We start from the raw sequence: 20,060 nt of genomic DNA, 5'->3' as shown, positions 1-20,060 counted from the left end.
GATTTAGCATTTTATGGAATGCAGGAATGCAGGGTCTCCAAGGCTGTGTGTTCTCATAAAATGAGAGGAAGGCACCCCCAAAAGACCTTAGTGTTAGGAGAAAGCCATGTGAAGTTTCCATATTGCAAGCTTTGGTTCTACGCCTGTGCTGTTCAATGCTGTGACCACAGGTGACTATTTAAGTTGAAATTCATTAAAAGTAAATAAAAGGAAACATTTAGCTCTTCAGTGACACTAGCCACGTTTCCAGGGCAACGGGAACAGAGAGTCCAGACTCAGAGCATTTCCCTTGCTGCTTGAAACCCTGCTGGACAGGGCTGGTCTGCACACGGCGTTCTTACCTGGTACTAATCGTGTTGATCTGCTGAGCAGACAGCCACTCTGCTCGACTGTAGCTTTTCATAGAAGCTATGAAGGAAACATCCTCCCTTTACACCAGGCAAGGCTGGAACTGGGTGGCTGTGAACAGTTCTGCTCCTTAAAAGAGACAGAAAGGGAAATCACAGGCCATGGGGTTGAGAGCTCCCCAGCTTTATGTGACAGAAATGGCTCAGCAGCATGTGGGGAAAGATGGGTTCCTTCAGCCCTGGGGGGCACACAGATGGCTGGAGTGGCTCGAGTCTTCAGGTCGGTGACGCCTGCTTCAGCCAGGGCTCCTCAGAGGCTCTCTGCAGGGTGGGGTCTGTCTCCCAGCCCAAGGGAAGGTCTCGTCCTGCCTGTGTCCTGTCCGTTCAGTACCTAGTGTAGGCAAATCTGTGCCCAGGAGGATGAGAAGCAGTGGGTGGCAGGGGTCCCTGCTCCAGATGGCTGCAATCGTCTTGGAGTCTCCGTATTCAGACAGGTCATACAGGATGTATGAGGGAATGGCTAGTTGGGGTCCCAGGAAGCTGACTCTGAAACGCAGAATGAAGTACGAGGAGCTTACTGAAGAGAGGTGGCAGCAAATGGGTCAGGGACAGGGAGAAGTAGGGCCACGGTGTGATCTCAACTAGCACTGCTGGGGAGTTCTGAAACTGGGACCACCCTTCACAGGGCCCCAAGTTGAGGTGAGGAAGCCGGGTTTTTTTTTATCCCTGCATCAGCGAGTCACTGGATACAGGCCAGTCCCCAGGAAGAGAGTGTGACCTTGACAGGACCTTGAGCTCCTTGGCTCTTTTCAGCCAAAAGCAGGTAGGACTGGGGGTGTGTCTCTTCACAGTTTGTACAACCAGATGGGACCTTTCAGAGTGAGCTGCTCTGCTTGGGGAGGAGCCAGAAGGCTTCCAGGCCCTGCCCTTTGGCTCTCTGGTGGGGGGACCCCAATAGTCCCTGAGCTCCCCTCCAGAGGAGAGTGTTCCTGGCATCTTCCCAGCTAGGGACGATCTAGTGCTCTTTTCCTAAATCATCTTGAACTTCACCACTAGGTGGTGCTACTGCCCTACAGGGATAGGCTTGAGCTACCTGCTTGGCCTCTTCCCCCTCTCCTCCCTCTGTTTCCTGCTCTGGCCTCTCTCCATCTCGGGAAAGCAGCTGAGATCCAGCAAGGTCCTGACTCCCCGCTGCTGGAGGCACCTGGTTGGTGCTGTTTCGGCCTCCTCATGCCAAGGACCAAGCAGGTTGGACAAGGGACCCGCTCTCTGGCTTCCCAGGTTATCCCTGGAATCACAGCTGCGGGGCATGGGGGTGCAAATCTGACACACCTTAGCCAAGGGCCCCCAAGACTGAGCTCTTGTGCCTCTGGACACCTTCCATGCTGGCTCCAGGTTCCCTCTGAGGTCCAGCCTGGTTGCGTTGGCTTTATTGCGTTCAAGCACAAGCACCAAACTCAGTGCTGGGGATACAGATGTGAGTAAGACAGTCACTGCCCCTCAAGAAAGGTGCAGTCCAGGAGGACAAGACAGACCTACAAACAGAGCATCCCCCAGCAACACGTGCAGAAGCCACCAAGCAGATGGAGAGTCGATCACTCAGCACCATAAACCATTGGGTCACCACCCTTGCTCTGGGGGAACTTGGGCAATTTTCTAAATTTTTGAGCCTCAGAATCTTCATCTACAGAATGGCAACAAAATAGTGCCTACCTCTGGTTTGCTGTTGTGATGGAATCTGTGTAAAAAACGAACCCCACTTCCTGGATGCAGCCATGACTCAGAAACCCTGGGCAACATCATTATTGGGCTTCAGAGCAGAGGGTAGTCCAGTGAGTTTCATTAGGAGTTGACATTGCTCCTATCCCCTGACCACGCATCCCCACTGAGCCCTCTGGACTCACACCAGGTGGTCTCCTTGGCCTCAGGACTGGAGGGCTCCTGCTCCCCAAATAGCTGTTAGAGCCCAGGGAAGGAATCATTGTGCCATCTGGCCACCAGAGGGCAGGTGTGCAACTTAATAAGCCCAAAGCAGCCGCTACCTAAACCACCGGTGCTCTGAGGAGAGGTGAGGGAGATGGGAAGCCGGGCACAGAAATCGGAAACACATGGTACTCTAGATAAATATTGTCTCCAACTTCTTCCAATGACGCTCTTTCTTTACCAGTGTCCACTAGATCCTTGCTCCTTTGGTGAGGTGGACAGCCCGCCACGATCCAGCCCGTCTGCCTGCCTCTCACGTGTCACTGTCCACACATGGAAACTCCAGCTACTGCTGGGTCCAGGCCCCTTGCAGGTCTCTGACTGTGCATGTGTCTTGGGGGCCAGCCTCTGCACTGGTGGTTCTCAGTGCTTTGGTCTTAGGACCCCCTCACACTACTAAAAATAAGGACCCAAAGAGCTTTTATGTATGTGGGATTGTGTCTACCCATATTGGCCATGTTGGAAATTTAAATTGAGACATTTTTTAAGTATTTATTAAATCTTTTAAAAGATTTTATTTATTTACTTGTGTGAGAGAGAGAGCATAAGCAAGGAGAATGGCAGGCCGAGGAAGAAGCAGGCTCCATGCTGAGCCGGGAACCCGATGCGGGGCTCAACTCCAGAACCCTGGGATCATGACCCGAGCTGAAGACAGATGCTTAACCGACTGAACCATCCAGGCATCCTTAAATTTTTTTTAATTAAAAAAAAAGTAACAATAACGAATGGAAGTTAACATAAATAACACATTTTTTATTAAAAATAAATTTTTTCTGGATGCACCTGCATGGGTCAGTCAGTTAAATGTCCGCCCCTTGGTTTTGGCTCAGGCCTTGATCTGAGTCCCTTGTGGGGCTCCGTGCTCAGCGGGGAGTCTGCTCGAGACTGTCTCCCCCCACCCTTCCCCCACGCACCTGGGTGCCCTCTCTCTCTACAATAAATAAAGCTTTAAAAATAAATAAACAAATAACCTTTTTTCCAAAGCAAAACAATCTGTGGACAAGAAGGCATTGTTTTACAGTCTTGCGAGTCTCTACCGTTTGGCTCCATCGAAGGCAACTGGGGTCTCATATCTAGCTCTGCATTCCATCTGTTAGGGATATCACATACCATGAAACTTCTGGAAAACACCTCTGTATGCAGCGGAAGAATGAGAGTGAAAAGGCAAACCATGTCTTAGTTTTACGATGAAAGTAGTTTTGGCCTTGTGAGGGCCCTGCATGGAGCTCAGAGGCCCACAGGGATCCCCAGACTACACTCTGAGGCCCACACTGTACTTTTGTCTGTGCGGTTGTTTCCTGGGCCAGCCATGCCCTCCCCTCCTCCCTGATTCCCCGGTTTTCTCAACGGGGCTGATTCCAACTACTCCTGCCTTTGCAGGCTCAGGGTTCAAGTCTTTCATGAAATCTTTCCGGAACTTCCCTATGCCATACCCCACCCCTCGCCCTGTGCGCCCTCTCGCTAGGGGAGAAGTGTTCACCTACCCTACTGTAGAATGAAGCACCCACTGTTGTGTGTTGTAAGTTTCCGTTTTGCCTTTGGGGCTTCCCACCAGACTGGAATGAACGAGGGATTCCACAAGGTTGGAATGAATGGATGAATGAATGAATAACGGGCAACGTCCTACCCACTTCTGTGAGCTCGAAAAGATCTGGTCTTCACCATAGATGTTAAGGGGGGGAAAAAAATCTGCCTGGGTCCCTGCTAGAAAATGAAATGCAAACGGACTTATGCAAATTTAAACACCTTCCCTTGAACTTTGGAAACTGAGAAGTTAAGACCCTGTGTGGCTTCAGAACCCGTATATGCTCAGTACCTACCTCTCCCTAAAGCATCTGCCACATCTTCCTCATTCCCCCATGTAGACGGTTTGTTTTTGGACCAAAATGTGGAACTCAGCATTTCTCTCGATTCCTACTTATCTGATTTGATTTATCCCACACCTTAGTCTGCTCAGATCCTTTGAATCCTCATTCTGTCATTTAATCTTCTGACCGTCACCCCTGGTCATATATCTTCTAAAACTTGGGTCTTCAGACCATGTATAGAGTTGACTGAGACCGAGCCAAAGGCTATGCCCTCCTGCGGGTTGACGTTAGTGCACCGACCAGAAACACTTCGGTTCAGTTGTTCCCTGGGAGCAAGGGGAGGGGGTGGACAAGGAGGCGTTATGTCTCAGGAGAAGGGAGTAGTTGGAAAGACCCAGGCATCCACAGAACAGGGGAAATTGTCAATGTTTCCAAAGCCCAGCCCTCTTTGGAACCTAATAGTCTCCCCCAAGTCTGAACAGACTCTTACAGAATGAGACCAGAGCCAAGCCCTGGATCAGGGATCCAGGGATATCTGTTACAGGGAATGCAGGAAGAGATGGATCAAGTATCACGTTCCCAGCTGGACTGTTCTGCAAATTCTGTCTGAGCTGGACTCAAGGAAGAAAGGCATAGGCTCGGAGAAGAGGAAGGCTGTAGGCAGTGGGCAGAACGCTCTCTGGGGGTCCCTACCCTGAAGGAGAGTGGAGAAGTCCCACATAGCCCAGGTCAGCAACCCTTATTTAGCTTCATGAGGCCTCCCCACTGCCCTTTGTACTTGTGCACAGAATCCTAAGGGGCGTCTAGAAAGGCCTGGGCCACTCTGACACCCCATCTAATTAAACGTCCTGCCGATACCTGTGAACACTTGCGGCAGCAGGCATGAGGCTAGGGCTGGGAGAGGGCTGGGGTCCTAACTGTGTCTGTTGCCTGCTTCTCTTCTTCCATTCGCCTACCCGGATGGGCCGGGTAGACCCCGCAGCCCGTCAGAAAAGGACCGGCAGCCCAGGTCAGCCCAGCCTGGGTGCGGAGGACTGTGAGCTCCCAGTTTAGAGTACCATTGAAACCCCCTCCTGTGTCCCCTCCGTTTCCTCCAGCCACCCCCAGCCCCACTCCCAGCTCCTTGGGTTTAAAGTTCTTTCCTCTCCCACCCTGGAGCCCCAGGGGAGCAGCAGGAGGGCATGGTGGGGCAGCCGGTGGTGGTGTTCGAGTGGGGATGGGGAGAAATGATAAAGGGGATGGGCAAGAAGCCAGCCCCACTTCCTCTCTGATAGGACCCCACCCCGGGTGCTCCCTGCCTTCAGCTGTGTTTAAGGGGAAGCCTTGAGGTGATGAGGAGTGGAGAGGAAGAAAGGGAGCAATGTCAGTAGACAGGACACCAGGGCCTTTGGAGAGGACCCATGCTTTGATGTTAGTTCATCCTCTGAGCAAATGCTTACCCAATTCCTCCTACCCTGGACCAGCACGATGCTGGGCTAAGAAGGCAGCATAGACAGAAGGAGCTCAGGGGCTCTCCCGCCCCCTCCCTCCATTCCTGGCCCCGGGGAAAGCAGCCAGGCTAGCAAGGAAGAGCATGGATTTCAACATTGGTTCTTCCTACTTGGGGTGGAATGACTTGAGGTCTCTGGGCCTCGGTTTCCTCGCCTATGAACGGCAACATGCATGACTAGGTATTTGCGAAGACGGAGGGAATGCATATGTAGGATTCAGAGGAGCGCCTGGCACCTAGCCAGTGTTAGCCTTCATTATTATAATTCTCCTCGCCTTCTGGGGATCCTCCCCTCTAAGTGAGGGTCCTCTTCCTTAAACAGAGCTCCCTCCCCTCAACACACACACATGGCCAAGGCAGGGTTGGAGGAGGTGGGGGTTGGATCTTGCAGGTGCACACCTGTCATGGAGGGCCACGCTGGTACCCCAAGGGAGCTCACTGCCCTGCTCACTCTCCCAGCTCCACACCTGCGGGCAGGGCAGCTTTTGTCTGGAGCAGAGCTCCCCAAGGCAGGAGGAGCTGGGGCTGGAGACCAGTTGACCATGCCTGGCCTGAGGGCACTCTGTTCTAGTCTGGGGCTCTGCTCCACCCCATTATCTCCTCCTGCAAAGCCTCCTCCACCCATCAACCCCCAACCGAGATTAGAGACCCTCAACTGTCTCCAACTGCTCTGATTCAGGGATAAGGCTGGACCCTTGTCCCCGCTGCTACACAGACACACACACAGAGACAGACACACACACACACAAACACACACACACACACACACACACCAGCCATCCCCATCTCGGTGCCATGGTGCAGGAGGCCTTCTGTTCTTTGGGTCCCAGGGAGCTAGGAGGCAGGTGTCCCCGGTGGGGAGAGATCTAAAGCCTCCCTCGGTCTTCCTCTTGATTCGGTGCTGCTAAGTCTTTCTTGTCTCTGCCTCTCTGTGTCTCTAGGCTGCTCTGGCTGTTTCTGCCTGTCTCAGGCTGCTCTTCCCCCACCCCCAGAGCACACCTGGCTCCTCACATCAGATAACCCAACCACAGCAGCTCCCCTCACCCCCACTCGGCTTCCAGTAGCCCCCTCCTCGCACTTTGCCCTCTTCCTCCTCCTCTTCCTCCCCTGCCTCCCCCACCTCATAGCTCCCTGACTCACCTAGATTCCGGGGTGGGGGGTGAGGTGGGGCGAACAAAGCTTTAAGGCCCTATTGGGTAATGAAGGTGCAAGAAGACAACTCTTTCTACCCCCCAACACATTCTCTCTCTCTCTCTCTCTCACACACACACACACACACATACACACGCACACATACATACACTGTGGAAATTCTATACCCCCATGCCCTGTAGGAAACAGAGTGGGGGAGGGACCCAGGGACCAGCCTTGAGGTATGAGGAAAATCCAGCCTGAGGAAGTGAGGGGGTGGTGGTTGGGGGGCAGCTGCCTCTGTGTCTAGGGGCTCCACAGCTTCTAGGCCAAGAGAAACTTCTTCCCTTTTCCAGGGCTTCCTGTCTGTGAATGGTCACCTTCAGTCCCAACACCACATGCCTTCCCAGCACAGGGAAGTCACCTTCAGTCCCACCACGTGCCTCTCTCAGGCCAGGTCCTGGGCCGGGGAAGTGGATGGACTCCATCGGGGCCATTTGCAGCCCCTGCCTCCTGCTCCCCAACGAAGGCCAAGGAGGGAGGAGCTGGGGTGGGGTACTGTGGAGGAAAAGAGGCTGAGAGTGGGGGTTTTACCGCCAGCACTGGTAAGACCCATCGGGAAGGGGAGCGGTGGCACACAGGGGTGCTGGGACCAGGGGACCAGTAGGTGTCTGGTAGCTGGGGATGGAGGTTTTAATGCCTCTTGACAACAAGTGAATCATAGGCAAATGATGTGGAAATGATGGCATAAATAAAGATGTGTTATTTCAAGGCCCCAATATGTCAATGAAGGAAGAGAGCAGAGGGGGAGGAACGGCAGGCTGGCCAGGCCGGATGGTGCCCATAGGTGGGGCCCAGGTAGAGTTCCTGGGGGGGAGGGCTGTGGAGGTGATGGCCCACTCCCACCTCCCACCACCTTCAGGGAGACATGAAACGGAAGGTGACAACCACAGCCCACCAGCCCCTCCCCCAGGGCAGAGCAGTATTCACATTCCCCAAGCTCTGTGGTGATCCCCCAACCCTCCCCCGCCTCCCTGGGGCCATGGTGCCTGCTCTTGACTTCTCTGGGTCCTGTGCCCTGGGGTATGTCCCTCCGTGCCCAGGACAAGGTCTTGCCCCAATCCGTGACACAGGACTCAGTAAAGCTCCAGGAGCTTGGAACCCAGGCAGGGACTCAGAGTTTCTCCCATCAGGGAAGGGCTGAGCTAATGGCACAGTGACAGCACCTGGCAGGTACACAGAGTCCCGTAAATAAACTCAGGGAATGAACGAGATCATCACCTCCGGAAGGTGGTCAGGGCCCAGCCCAGGCTTCTGATCAACCTCCATCCCCACTCTCCACAGCCCCTGACAATGCTGACAATCCTTAAATGACTAGAAAAACACGTACACTCATACCACCTTACCTGATCAGTACCAGCTGTGTATTTCCTCTCCGTCTTTTCCTCTAAGCCCCTGTTGGGGTTTTTTTGGTAATACGGTTGCCATCACAGTTCACACACAAATCGATACTCTCTTGCGATGCTATGTTGCATTCATAAACATCTTTATAACGGCTTCATAATTTTCTATTAAGTGGAAATGTAACTTGCTTCACAATTTTCCAGTTGTAGGTGTTCAAATTGTTGGTAACTTTCCATATTCTAAACAATGCAGGGGTGAACGTCACTATGCCTGTATTCCACTCCCCCTCCTGAATTTTGGCTGCAGAAACCTGGTTTAGGGTACAGTGGGTGGCGTAACTGAGCAAAGGGTGAGACCATTTTATAGCTCTTACTATCTGTCCCCAAATTCTTTTCAAACATGTAAATTTCACCACACTGTCACTAAGGCTGGGAAACAGTGTCTACCTCCCTCTTATTTTTTTTTTAAATTTTATTTATTTATTAATTTATTTGATAGGCAGAGAGAGAGGAGGAAGCAGGCTCCCCACTGAGCAGAGAGCCCAATGTGGGGCTTGATGTGGGGCTCGATCCCAGGACCCTGGGATCACGACCTGAGCCGAAGGCAGAGGCTTAACCCACTGAGCCACCCAGGAGCCCCTACCTCCCTCTTATTTTAATTGGCATTCCTTTGATGGCGATTCCCACCTCCCCTACTAGCTGTATCTCCTCTTTCCCTGAAGAGTCTTTTGCTCTTTGAACGTCGGTCCACCACTCTTTTCGTGTTCATTATCAATTTGTGTCAGTTTCCGTCAGAATGGTTTTAAAGCATCCTTAGTCGCAGCAGAGGACAAACCTCCCCTTTCCCACCTTCTCTCCCACTTTGGATTCCGACACAGTATTTCCTCTTGCTTCTTTTAAATCTCTGACCGCTCCCTCTCGGCCTCGTTCATGGCCTGCAACCTCTCTGCCCACCCAGAAACTTGGTTTCTCTCATGCTCCTAGAGTTAGCCGTCTTTCCAATTCCCATCCCCTCCTTTCCCTGCTCTTATGATCTCATTCATTGCTACCAACAACTCCAGTTCTCACTGAGGACCCCAAATCTTTATTTTGCCTTCCCTCCTTAGACAGCAACCGTCCACTCGACTCCCCCTCCAGATGTCCCACCAGCATCTAAACTCCACAGATCCGCTGCTTGGCTGTATTTCCCCCCAAATTCACTTCTCCTCCCACACTGCCTAATTGTGCTGCCTGAATCCCTTTGGGTTTGCAGTTGTGTTTGGAAGGGGACAGAGAAGGGTAGAGGCTGGCCACCTGAAGAAGAAATAGGTTTCCTCCAACCTTCAACTTAGGGCAAGAGGTCGAGGAAGAGAAGGAGAAGACCGTTGTCTGGGAAGACGCTGTTCGGTGACTCAGTTTCCCTGCTTGCCTATATGCTAGGACTGGTTGCAGGTCTAGATGCTTGAAAATTGAAAAGTGGGTAGCCTCCCTCCTAGAGCCAATTAACACTTCACGTGGCCCTCACCTGCCACTCCTCCGTTTCTGGAGCCTCTTCCCTAGCAAGGAGCTAGAAGGGCTGAAGAAGCAGCTCGGCTAGGGGCCAGCTAGACCTGGGCTGTTCACTACAGGGGCTGCTCGCCCTGGAAATGTGGCCGGCCAGGACTGCAGTGTGTGGCAAGGGGAGACCTCACACCGCTTTTGCAAGACATCACCTTAACAATATCTCTGTTTCAGTTACATGCTGAAACGATACTGTTTTACATACATTAGCTTCAATAGGCTGTTAAAATTCATCTATTTACTTTTACTTTGTTGGTGGGATGGTGGAAAATTTTAAATTACACATGTGGCTCACATTCGGTTTCTACTGGATGATGCTGGTCTAGACTTTTCCAGCAGGCAAAACACGGGGCTCAGGTCGAGAAGCAATGATGGGTCGTTGACGGATATCGCCACAGACCCCAGTGGAGATGTGGGCCAGCCAAAGTTCTGAACGGATGTTATCAACCAGTCAGACACCGAAGGACAGAGTCTCAGTGGCCAGTCTCTCTCAGGCAAAGCAAAGCAACATTTCTGGGAAAATTTCTTTAATCCTGGACTTCATGAAGCCCTCTGGCCTAGGGCTTGGCTATCCAGAGTGTCTCTGTGGATGCCCTGTTACTCCAGGAGAACAGTCACCCAGAGCTGCCCGCCCCCTACCCCAGCGCTTTGGATCTTTCAACCCAATGGTTTGCAGGGAAGTTCATCATTCCACTGGGGCCAGGCCTGGGGCCTCTCCAGCAGCCCAGAGGCCTCCTTTCTCCTGTCTCAAGACCTCTTTCCCACCCGCCTGGGCTTAGGCTCAGCCCACCTGTGGTCTGGGAAGGGACGAGAGAGGAAGGTGGGTTAGACATAACACCCGGCTCTGGATACACCGCCTGCCTAGTATACATATTTTGAGCTCCATTTCTAATGCCTGTCCTTCCTGTCGTCCCACTGATAGGGGAACAGAAAGGGAACAGGAGAGGGCCGGGGTGGCAGCACCAGCCCACTAGACTTCCCTTGTCTGTTTGTCTCCCTCGCCTGTGCCCCAGCTGAGCCATAAGAGGGCCCTGGGTTCTGGGGCCACGGCCCGCATGGGTCTGCCCTTCCCTCCCCCTCCCAGATGGCTCCACCTCTCCCAGGTCCTGGCTGGGATCCGAAGGCCCCAGGCAAGTGGGGGAAGGGGAGCCACTCCTACTTTCCCAGCAGCTGCTGCTGCCTCTTCCTGTTTTGCTAAAACGCTGGCTCTGGACCCAAAGGGGTGGGGGAAGTCGTCGCCAGCCCCCCAAAGGTCAACCTCATCCCCCTGGTCTTCTTAGCTAGTTATTTATAGCCCCCTAGGCCCTGGCTGAGGAGCTGGATCTCTCCTCCCTCAAATGTCAGCAGCTGTGAACATTGCCCCAGGGATGCAGCCAGATGTGCAGATCACTCCAGATGCTTGGTGCCAGGATTGGAGAGATGCAGCAGGGCCCTCTCTGCTGTCTGGTTGGCCGTTCCCAGCAGCCAGTCCATCCAAACTTCCCTCAACTGAGTCAACTCGGAACCCACACCTGTACCTCGGAAGGGTCGGGAAAGCTTGCACATAGTTCCCCATGGCCGCAGCCCTGCCAGGCTTCACTGTGTGCCCCAGAAGGGTTAGCTGGTGTGAGACTCTGCAGAGTTCTTTGCATAAATTAGGACAGTATTTATTTTGAGACTGAGTTTGTAAGGGGAAACTCTACAAACTTAGAGTTTGTAGCTTAGAGGGTGGCTTAGAGGGTCAGAGGGGACAGGACACTCAGGACACTGTCTTCTATAACTAACATCCACATTGGGCTCTGCCCCGAACACAGCCTAGTGAGGCCAAGCACTGCACAAAGCTTGACTCCCCATCCAGAGGGTCATCACAGCAACCCTAAGGAGGCACACACGACGTACCCATTTGGGGATGAGGAAATGAGCTTCCCAGAGGTCAAATAGCACACAGTGGGTAAGCAACAAACTCCAGCCCAAGCAGACTGACTCTAAACTCTTGCCTTGAATCACGATACAACATACCCTCTCTTCAGCAATACCTTTATAGATTTTTTTTTAAGATTTTATTTATTTTGACAGAAAGAGAGAGACAGTGAGAGAGGGAACACAAGCAGGGGGAGTGGGAGAGGGAGAAGCAAGCTTCTTGTCAAGCAGGGAGCCTAACTCGGGGCTTGATCCCAGGACTCTGGGATCATGACCTGAGCCAAAGACAGAGGCTTAACGACTGGGTCATTCAGGATCCCCTCCTTTACAGGTTTTTAAATATTTCCTTGAAAGCTCAGTGTAGAGAAGCGTGGAGCCCAGCCTCAGGGTCTGCCCAAGGAGGAGAGCAGGCGGCGTCTTCTCTGCCTCCTGTGCCCTCCTACCCCTAACCGCTCTGGGAGAGCTGGAGTGAGGGATGTAATGGGGGCAGAGACTTCTAGAATTACGGCTTCAGGCACAGAGGGCAGCAGGTCATTGCAAGACAACTGCCCTGGCCCATCCAGACCCCATTGTCCAGCAGGTCCCTTCAAACATGGAACTTCCATGACTCTGAACCCAGCGTATCCTTGAGGGCATGGGTGTGATTTCACTGGAAGAAAACGATTTCACTGGATGGTCATATGTAAGTGGGGCACTTCAAGGTCCTAGCAAGGAACCCCGTTCACATCCCGAGTAGCCAGCCTCACCCCATTCACCCTCCCCTCCGCTCCTTGCTCCTTTCTTGCCTCCACTCCCCTGACCTACAGAGACATCTTCTAAATCCACCCTGAAACACACCTCTTGGGACGATGGGTACAAGCCCGGAGGCCAGGACCTCTTCAAGGTCTTTCTAGAGGTGCTGAGGCCAGAGAGAAGTGCTTCCAAAAAAGAATCACCAAGACCCATAACCAAGTCAGAAACTGCCCTCCAGCCAATTTGGTAGTTGGGGCTGCAGAGGGTCCTGCTGGGGCCAGGGAGCGAGGCTGAAGGCCCCAGCCCCCCAGTGGGTGGACCTCAGCATCCCTGCAGGGCCACCCCCACCCCACCTCCAGAGCCAGTAACAGTGGGCTGGTCACAGAAAGGCATTTTGCTGCTCAGACGGATTTCTTCTTGCTCACAATTAGAGTATGGCCCAGTGGCTGCTTCCCTGACCATAATCTCTGCTGGCACTGGCATCTCCAGGGCTGGGCGGTGTGGGCTGTTAGCAGGAGGGCTGATCTGGAGGCTGGGACACCTGAGTTCTCTGCCTGCTCCCCGCCACTGATTAACCATGTCCTCTCCGGCAAGTTATTCCCCCAGGGGCCCACAGTTTCCTTATCTGTAAAAGGAACCGTTTGGATCAGATCAGTGTCCTAAACCTGAGGTTACTGGGTACTCTGCACTCCAGAGAGCCTGATGGAGTCTTTGAGGGGGGCCCAGAGATCTGTTTTTCACAGATCCTTCTAAGTGATTTTGATAACAATGTCAGTTTTGGGGGGATCCTACAGATGAGATAATCTTATAAATCTACTCACAGCTCTTAAAGAGCCAAGATGCTAGTAAACAGAACAATTGTCTCAAGAAGTTCCAGAGCTGTTGTTTTGGCAGTGGTGTGGGGGGGGGACTTTACCTCCTTGTCCTGTCGTCTTTGTCATCATGACTATTATGATGATTTTGCCCCTGGTGTTCTTGTGGTGGAAGGATGTGGCGGGTCCCCATCTGTTTGTTTCCATCACTAATGGAGGCTCTGGCTCCAGGGGGCCCTGGCTTACCTCAAGGCTGGGAGTGGGGCTGGGAGAGAAGGGAAGGGTGGACGGGGCCTCTTGGCAAGAGAAGCTTTCTTTCCTTCTCTCCTGGGTGGAGTTTGGCTGGATGGGCCCTGGCACCGACCTCTGGGGCCAGGAGAGTGTCTTCCCACCCATATCCCTCCCCCACTTTCTATCTCAGCAGCCTCAGTGGTGACTGCCTTCTCCCCTCCTCCTGTCCTGACTTCCTCTCCAGATTCCCTGAGTCCTTACCAACCTCATTCCTGAGCCTCCCTAATCTGTTTGCCACCCCTCTGCTTCCTCGCCTCGCCTAGCACATGCCATTCTCCCCACCTGGAATGTCACCCCCCTCACCTCACACTGATTCACATTTCTGGGCTCCTCCAAAACCCAGCTCGAAACTTCCTACTTCATTCGGGTCCCAATCCGCTCAGGTCATCCCTCTTGGCCTGTGCACTCACGGACACTTGGAATAACAGGATCAGAAAAACGGCTTCGACTCAGCAAGATAAGCCGACGTGACCTAAACTGGCTCCCTCACTTGACGGATGAGAAAACCGAAGGCCAGAGAGGCTGTGACTTGGCCAAGGTCACACAGCAGTGAGATGTTAAAAAGAGTTGTTTTCTTCCAAGAGGCTTTCAAGTATTTTATATTTTTGTTTCCTCAACACACTGTGATCAATAGGAGGGCAGAGATTGTGTTTTGTTTTTGCCTTTAATGTCCTTTATCTTCACTGTGGTATGTGCATGCACATGTGTGTGCTGTATCCAGGGGCTATCAGGACAATGATTCTAAAGCTCACAGTGTTTGGACATGTCCTTCCTGTGACCTCAGATCAGCCCTGTGAAGAAGGAGCCAAGATATTGCTATTTTACAGAGCAGAAGACTGAGACTGAGGCTCAGGAAGGTGTGGCTTGGGAATTTAATGGCAGAACTAGGTCCAGAACTCTAGTCAGCTGCCTCCCAACCCAGAGCCCTGAACCCCATAATGCCTTCCTTCCAGTTCTCTCCTGATAGTCCCGGCTGGGGCCCTGGAGTAGTCAAAGGGGTGACCTCTGCCATCTTTTGCATTCATTCTGTTTTCTTCATCTTAGGGTTAAGGAGACCCTGTCTTTGACTTCCTGCCCCTCCCCATCCTGTCCCACCGCTTTCCCTTGTGTCCCCTATATGTCATTGTTGGTACATAGACACATACACGTATACTAAGAACTGCAGGTGTCTAGGGCAACAGACCACAGGGGAAACCACATCACCTTTGTTGACACTGAAGGGGGACAAAGCGACAGGGTAAGGGACTCACTTCATTCCTTCCACCTGCCTTAGTCTCCACAGTTATCTGGTCTACCAACCAACCTGAGCCATCTGGACTTGTAGCCTCTTCTGGACTTAGCCACCCAATTCTGGCCCGGAAGACTGTATCCCCCCTTCCCTCCCATCTTGAAATCCGAGGTGGGGGGCCTGGCTGGCTGCACTCCTAGTCCTAACTGGAATACTCACATAGCTCCTCTAATTCTGACTGTGTGATGCCGACAGAGAAAGGGGGGAGCCGGGGATGAGACGCTATGGCTGGGGTCAGTTGGGAGGTATATTTGGCTTCAAGAATGTCACACATAGATCAGCTGAGACCTCAAGCAGCCAGGTTTACACAAGGCCAGCAGCTTCTCCATTGTTCCGACCTGCCGTGAGATACTGCACAGGCTCTGAATCAGACATTCAGGATTAAGTCATTTTACTGGCTGTGTGGACTTGGGCAAATCATCTTGTCTTTCTGAACTTACGTCTGCTCATTGAAACAATGGGGATGATGACAAAATATAAGTGAAAGAACCTTGAGCAGCAAATGATACAAAGGAGACGCTCAGTAAATCCAAATTATCTTCCCTCCTTCCTTCCTTCCTGCCTTCCACTTGCTATATCTGGTCCCATGAAACCCTTTATTTGGATCTGGAGACCTACCTCCCCTATCAGTCCGCAAATCCCGAACCCTGTGAATTGGCATTTGATTCCAGGTTCAGAAACGGCAATGCAAGGCCCACCCCAACCCAGTGAAAACTGTGAGGTCTCACGGAGGCTGTGGGGAATGAGCAGTTTCTGATTGGCTTTGTGGGGAGTGTGTGGGAAGTGTGGGTTAGGGAAGAATTGTGGCTTTGGCTACCGCATCTAGAAGGCAGGGATGAAAGTGGTCTCAGAGCCCTGAGTGTAGACTGGATGACTTTCTAGAGCTTTGAATCCCTGACCCAGGGTGGGCACCCAATAATATTTGTTGAAGGAGCGAATGACTCCATCGCTTACTAGTTGGGTAACTTTGGTTCAGATTTTGTAACCCTGGTGGGCCATACTTTAAGTGTGAGCATAACAAGGATTATTAAGAATAAATGATCTAATGTCTGCCAAGAGGATGACATAAGCCTGCTACACGGCATATAGTTGTAAAGTACTCCAGTAAAGATAGGAGAGGAGAAGGAGAAGGTCAAGTAGGCCCAGAAGCCCAAAGAGAAGCAGAAGGGGTGTGCCCTGCAGCTTGGGACTGGCCAGAGACTCCAGGAAGACTCGAGGGAGCCAAGGCAGGTCGTATGGGGCTAAAGTCTTCTGCAAGGTGCTTGGCTGAGCCACCTGGGAGATAGGCCTGACTCCAGAGCTCTGCAGAGAAACTTCCCATGGTAACCAGGATAGAGGAGAGACAGGCAGCCTGCACTTTCCTGCCTCATGTCTCTCAGGGTTCCTGGAGCCTCTGTTACATCCAGCAAGGGGCATGGGACTTAGAACCTGGCTTAAGACCCTGCTTCCGGTGGGAGGGTGGTGGTGCTGGAGTGAAGAGTTCAGCTGTCCAGGGAGGGAGGGACACAGTCCAGCTTTCTGGGTGCTGGTCTTATATGTGGTCTTGCTGTCTACACTTTGGGGATGGTGAGTCCTGGTGTGTGTAGAAAGCACTGGATACTTGGGGGACAGACTGAGGCAGAGGGAGACAACCCTTTTTTGCTCCAATCTCTTAGAATTCAGTGATTAGGTCAAAAAGAAAAAGAAGGCTCAAAAGAAATACGTGAATGATGCACATGGCAGAAATGAGGCAACAGGGGCCTGATTTCAGTCCAGAAACTACTCCAGGAAGCCTGGGGTGTATTAAGGTGGGGGGATGGCAGAGTTAAGGGAGAGAGATGATGTGGGGGAGCGGAGAGGCTAGGAGTCTGAAGTAGCCAAGCAATTTTTCTGGAAGCCACGGGCACGAAGGAGGGATCTGGAAGGACCCAGTCATCTGGTTTGGAGGTGAGAGCTGGGAAGAATGCACCTGAGGCAGAAAAACATGCATCTTGCAGTGTCAGCATGGGGGGGTCATGGGGAAAAGGGGTGTCCAGCTCGGGAAGGAATGGTCCTTGACATCTGGGAACATCTGTCTCACTTCAGCAAAGAACTCAGAGAGAACTTGAGTTCTGTGCAAGCCATTTAGGAAGACACTGCAAGAAACTCACCCATGACTAAGGGATCAGGGGATGTCTACTCTTGAACATTCTTGGGAAGAAGGAGAGTTGAGACACGGAGACTAGGTGGATGAAAGTCAGTGCACAGAGCAAGACTGACTAAGTGCTGGTGGGGTCCTTTCACGGAGGGGGAGAATCCCTCTGGCTACGGGAATCCTGGAATGTCTCCAGGAGAAAGTGACTATAGACCCCTGAGAACTGGGAAGATTTCAACAGAAGCAGCAAGGGACAGGGAGGGCATCATTTGTGGAGGAAACATGATGAGCCAAAGTAAGGGAGTAGGAAAGCCTGAGGGCACGATGGGGTGCAGACAGTAGCCCAGTTTAGCTGAAATAATGCGAGAAATAACAGCAACTAATATTGTTGAGCACCAAGTACCAGGAGCCACTGGGCAGAAGAGCGAGAAAAAAATAGCGGGATATGGGTGGAGGGAGGGGTGTTTGCACAGTGTGCTGCCGTGCCATAGAAGGGCTTGGATGCCAGGCAAGGAGCTTGTGAGAGTAAGTTAACAAGAGCAGAGGGGTTGGATCTGCCTGCTGACTGAGCCCTGGGACAAGGAAAGGGACAGCTACAAGAGCCAGGAAGAAACAAGTGAGGAGGCCCAAGTTGCGCTTGTGCGAATGAGAGTCTGTAGTCAGAAGCTGGACCTTGCCATGTCCAAGCCCTCCTAGGCCACCATGGACTCTTGCTTCCCATGTGGTATGGCTCTGCTTCTGGCTCTGCCTCAGTTTCTCCTTCGGTAGAATAGTGAGGCTCTTGGGGTTCCAAGGATAGAGGGAGGTAGGATGGGTAGGAAGTCAGAGGGAAGCCGCATCCTGCCTTCTGGAGGTGACGCCTCCCATCACAGGAGAGTCTAGTGTTTTGGGCTGTGGACCTCTCCCCTTCCCAAAGCCAGTCTCTGTCTCCCACCCAGCACATTGCCAGAGGCCACGGAGCTGATAGGCTAGGCCAGGGAGCACAATGGGGAGGTCCTCAGACCCTGACCCCTGAGTCTGACCTTCTGGTCCTGTTAAGAGGTGGGGGCGGGATGGGGGGCAGGGAGTGCAGGAAGGACTGCTGCGCAAATCTGGACCAGAGCTGAGTTTACTAGCTGAGGGAGGGCTGGAGGCGGCTGCATTCCGACTCACAGACTGGAACATTTCTGTGATCCGCTGTAATGCACTGGGAGACACTGGGCACATTGCTGAAGTTTGACTCATAGGGACCGGGAGGGGGAAAGAAGGGGGGAGAGTTATGGGGGGGAGAGGAATGGGAGGAAGAGAGGAAGAGGAGAGGAGGGAAGGAAATCCCTTGAGAAATTTCTTTAAAAAAAGAAAACTTTCAAAATCAGCACTGCCCCCACCCCCTTTTTCTTTTAATAGGAACAGGCTGGACCCTTCTGTTCCCCTCGGCAGGCGTGGGGGGCGGGGGGCAGAGGGGAGGGCTGGGCAGTGATTCAAATCAGATCCTGGAACTTTCCTCAGGCAAGTCGTGTTGATGAGGGGTATGGTGGAGGGGTGGACAGGGGTGTCCGTCTGGGATTCCTTGGCCGGGACTTGGGACTCCACGAGTGCCTCACGTCCCTGTGTGCGGCTGTTTGCTGGTGGGGCCGTAGGTGCACGCACTTGGGAGCCCGGGGGTCCCTCCCAGAAGTGTGTCTGTGCGAACGATTGTGCCCCTGTGTAAACAGGGCTGTGCGCTCGTGTACGCTGTGTATGCAAGGCTGCGTGCGCTCAGGTATCTGGGTTTCCGGGAATTGTGCGCGGGTCGGCGCGCGGCGCCTGGGGCTGGGCTGCAGCGCGGCGGCCGCGCGCGGGTCGGGGCCGCGTCCCGCGTTCCGGGTTCTACGCTGCCTCCCCGGCCGCTCTGGGTGTCCGCCCGCCGCCCGAGCGCCGCGCCGGGCAGTGTCTGCCGCGGTGGTGTGTCCCCGGGCCGCGAGCGCCTGCCCCCTCCCTCCCCTCCCCCTTGGCCCGCTCTCAGACTCAGATAAAGCATTTCCTTCCATTGTCATCCTACCCGGCCGGCCGGGCTGCCAGGGCCCTCCCCCTCCCGGCCCCCTCCCTTCCTCTCGCCGTCTCTCAGTCGCTCTGCAGCCGCCGGCGACTGGGGGGATGTGAGGCCGGCGCCCCAGCCCCCCGCCCCGCCATGAGCCCCCCGATCTGAGGGCCCCGGCCCCTGGATGCACAGCCCCGGCGCTGGTGAGTACTGGGCTGCGCCCCCCGCCCCGCCCGCCCCGCCCTGCGCGCGGCACCCAGCGCCGCCCGCCCCGGCTCGGGCTAGGCTCCGGCTCCGGCTCGGGCTCCGCGCGGCCCGCGGGCCGGGCCTGGAGTGCGCCCCCCGGCCGCGCCCGCCCCTCCCGGCTCCGCGGGGGCTCTGGCAGGTCCCCCCCACCCCGCCTCGGCCGGGGCCGGTTCCGGGGCCGGAGGGCTCGGGCCTCCCGCGGGGCGCCCACATCCGCCCGCCCCGGGGCAGCGACAGGCCCGAGGGAGGGAGTTGGAGGCCCCGGAACGCCGGCGCACAGGCCGGCCGTCCCATCACCCCCAAGCCCGGGGAGGACCGATCGGCTGACCGAGGGAGGGATAGAGGGCCGCCGCGGGGCCCGGGAGGGGGCGGTGCTCCGGGGCGGAAGGTTTGGAAGCGCGAGGGCAAAGGGCACGACCCACCGACTTGGGGCCCGGCTCTTGGCGCTGGACATCAGCGCCCCCATCCCGCGGGGCCCGGGAGGGCCGAATGCAGCCGATCCCACCGCAGGGGGTCCCGGACCGTGAGGTTTCTCTGAGCACCGCCCCCCACCCTTGCTCACCCATCAGGGCGAGGAGACACCTGTGCCCAAGTGAGCTGCTGAGGTGCCGGGAGCGGCGCGAGAGGGTGGGGACCACAAGACTGTGTACTGAGGGGTGGGGAACGGGATGTCCGCCCCCCAGGCCTGTGGTCTGTTGGTGCTGGGGAGCGTGAGCAGGGGGTAAATCTGGCAGCTCCGACGCCCTGAGTTCCATAGGCCCGTGACTAGGAGAGAGCCCGCTGGAGCTTGCAGGCCACTGAGTTCCCCCAGCCCCGTTTCCTTCTCTCTGCCTGCCCATTCGTATCTGACCTCCCAGCCACTGCTGCTCTCTCCCCCCCCCCCCCCCCCCCCCCCCCGCGCCCCCCCGCTCCCCCACCTCCCCCCTGCTCACGCTCCCCACCACCAACAGACCCTCCCGCCCGTGGCCCTCCCGGCCCCC

The 20,060-nt window shown here is 54.4% G+C and overlaps 1 protein-coding gene across 3 annotated transcripts in view; it reads left to right on the top strand.

Moving 5' to 3' along the window:
- Positions 1–18,668: 18,668 nt before the first annotated feature.
- The window catches only part of HDAC7 (histone deacetylase 7), a 35,836-nt gene continuing 34,444 nt past the window's right edge, over positions 18,669–20,060 (top strand). Inside the window, exon 1 of one of the 3 annotated variants that reach the window (XM_059402977.1) lies at positions 18,669–19,037. In XM_059402977.1, coding sequence (XP_059258960.1) covers positions 19,019–19,037 — 19 coding nt within the window. In that variant the 5' untranslated portion in view covers positions 18,669–19,018. Of the gene's footprint in view, positions 19,038–19,410; positions 19,673–20,060 lie in introns of those variants that run through there. The other 2 variants (XM_059402975.1, XM_059402978.1) reach the window with 2 other exon arrangements.

The sequence above is a fragment of the Mustela nigripes genome, chromosome 6 (assembly GCF_022355385.1).
Source record: "Mustela nigripes isolate SB6536 chromosome 6, MUSNIG.SB6536, whole genome shotgun sequence".
Classification (NCBI taxonomy): Eukaryota; Metazoa; Chordata; class Mammalia; order Carnivora; family Mustelidae; genus Mustela; species Mustela nigripes.
The sequence above is the reverse complement of the archived record's forward strand: the minus strand, read 5'-3'. Positions and strand labels throughout refer to the sequence as shown.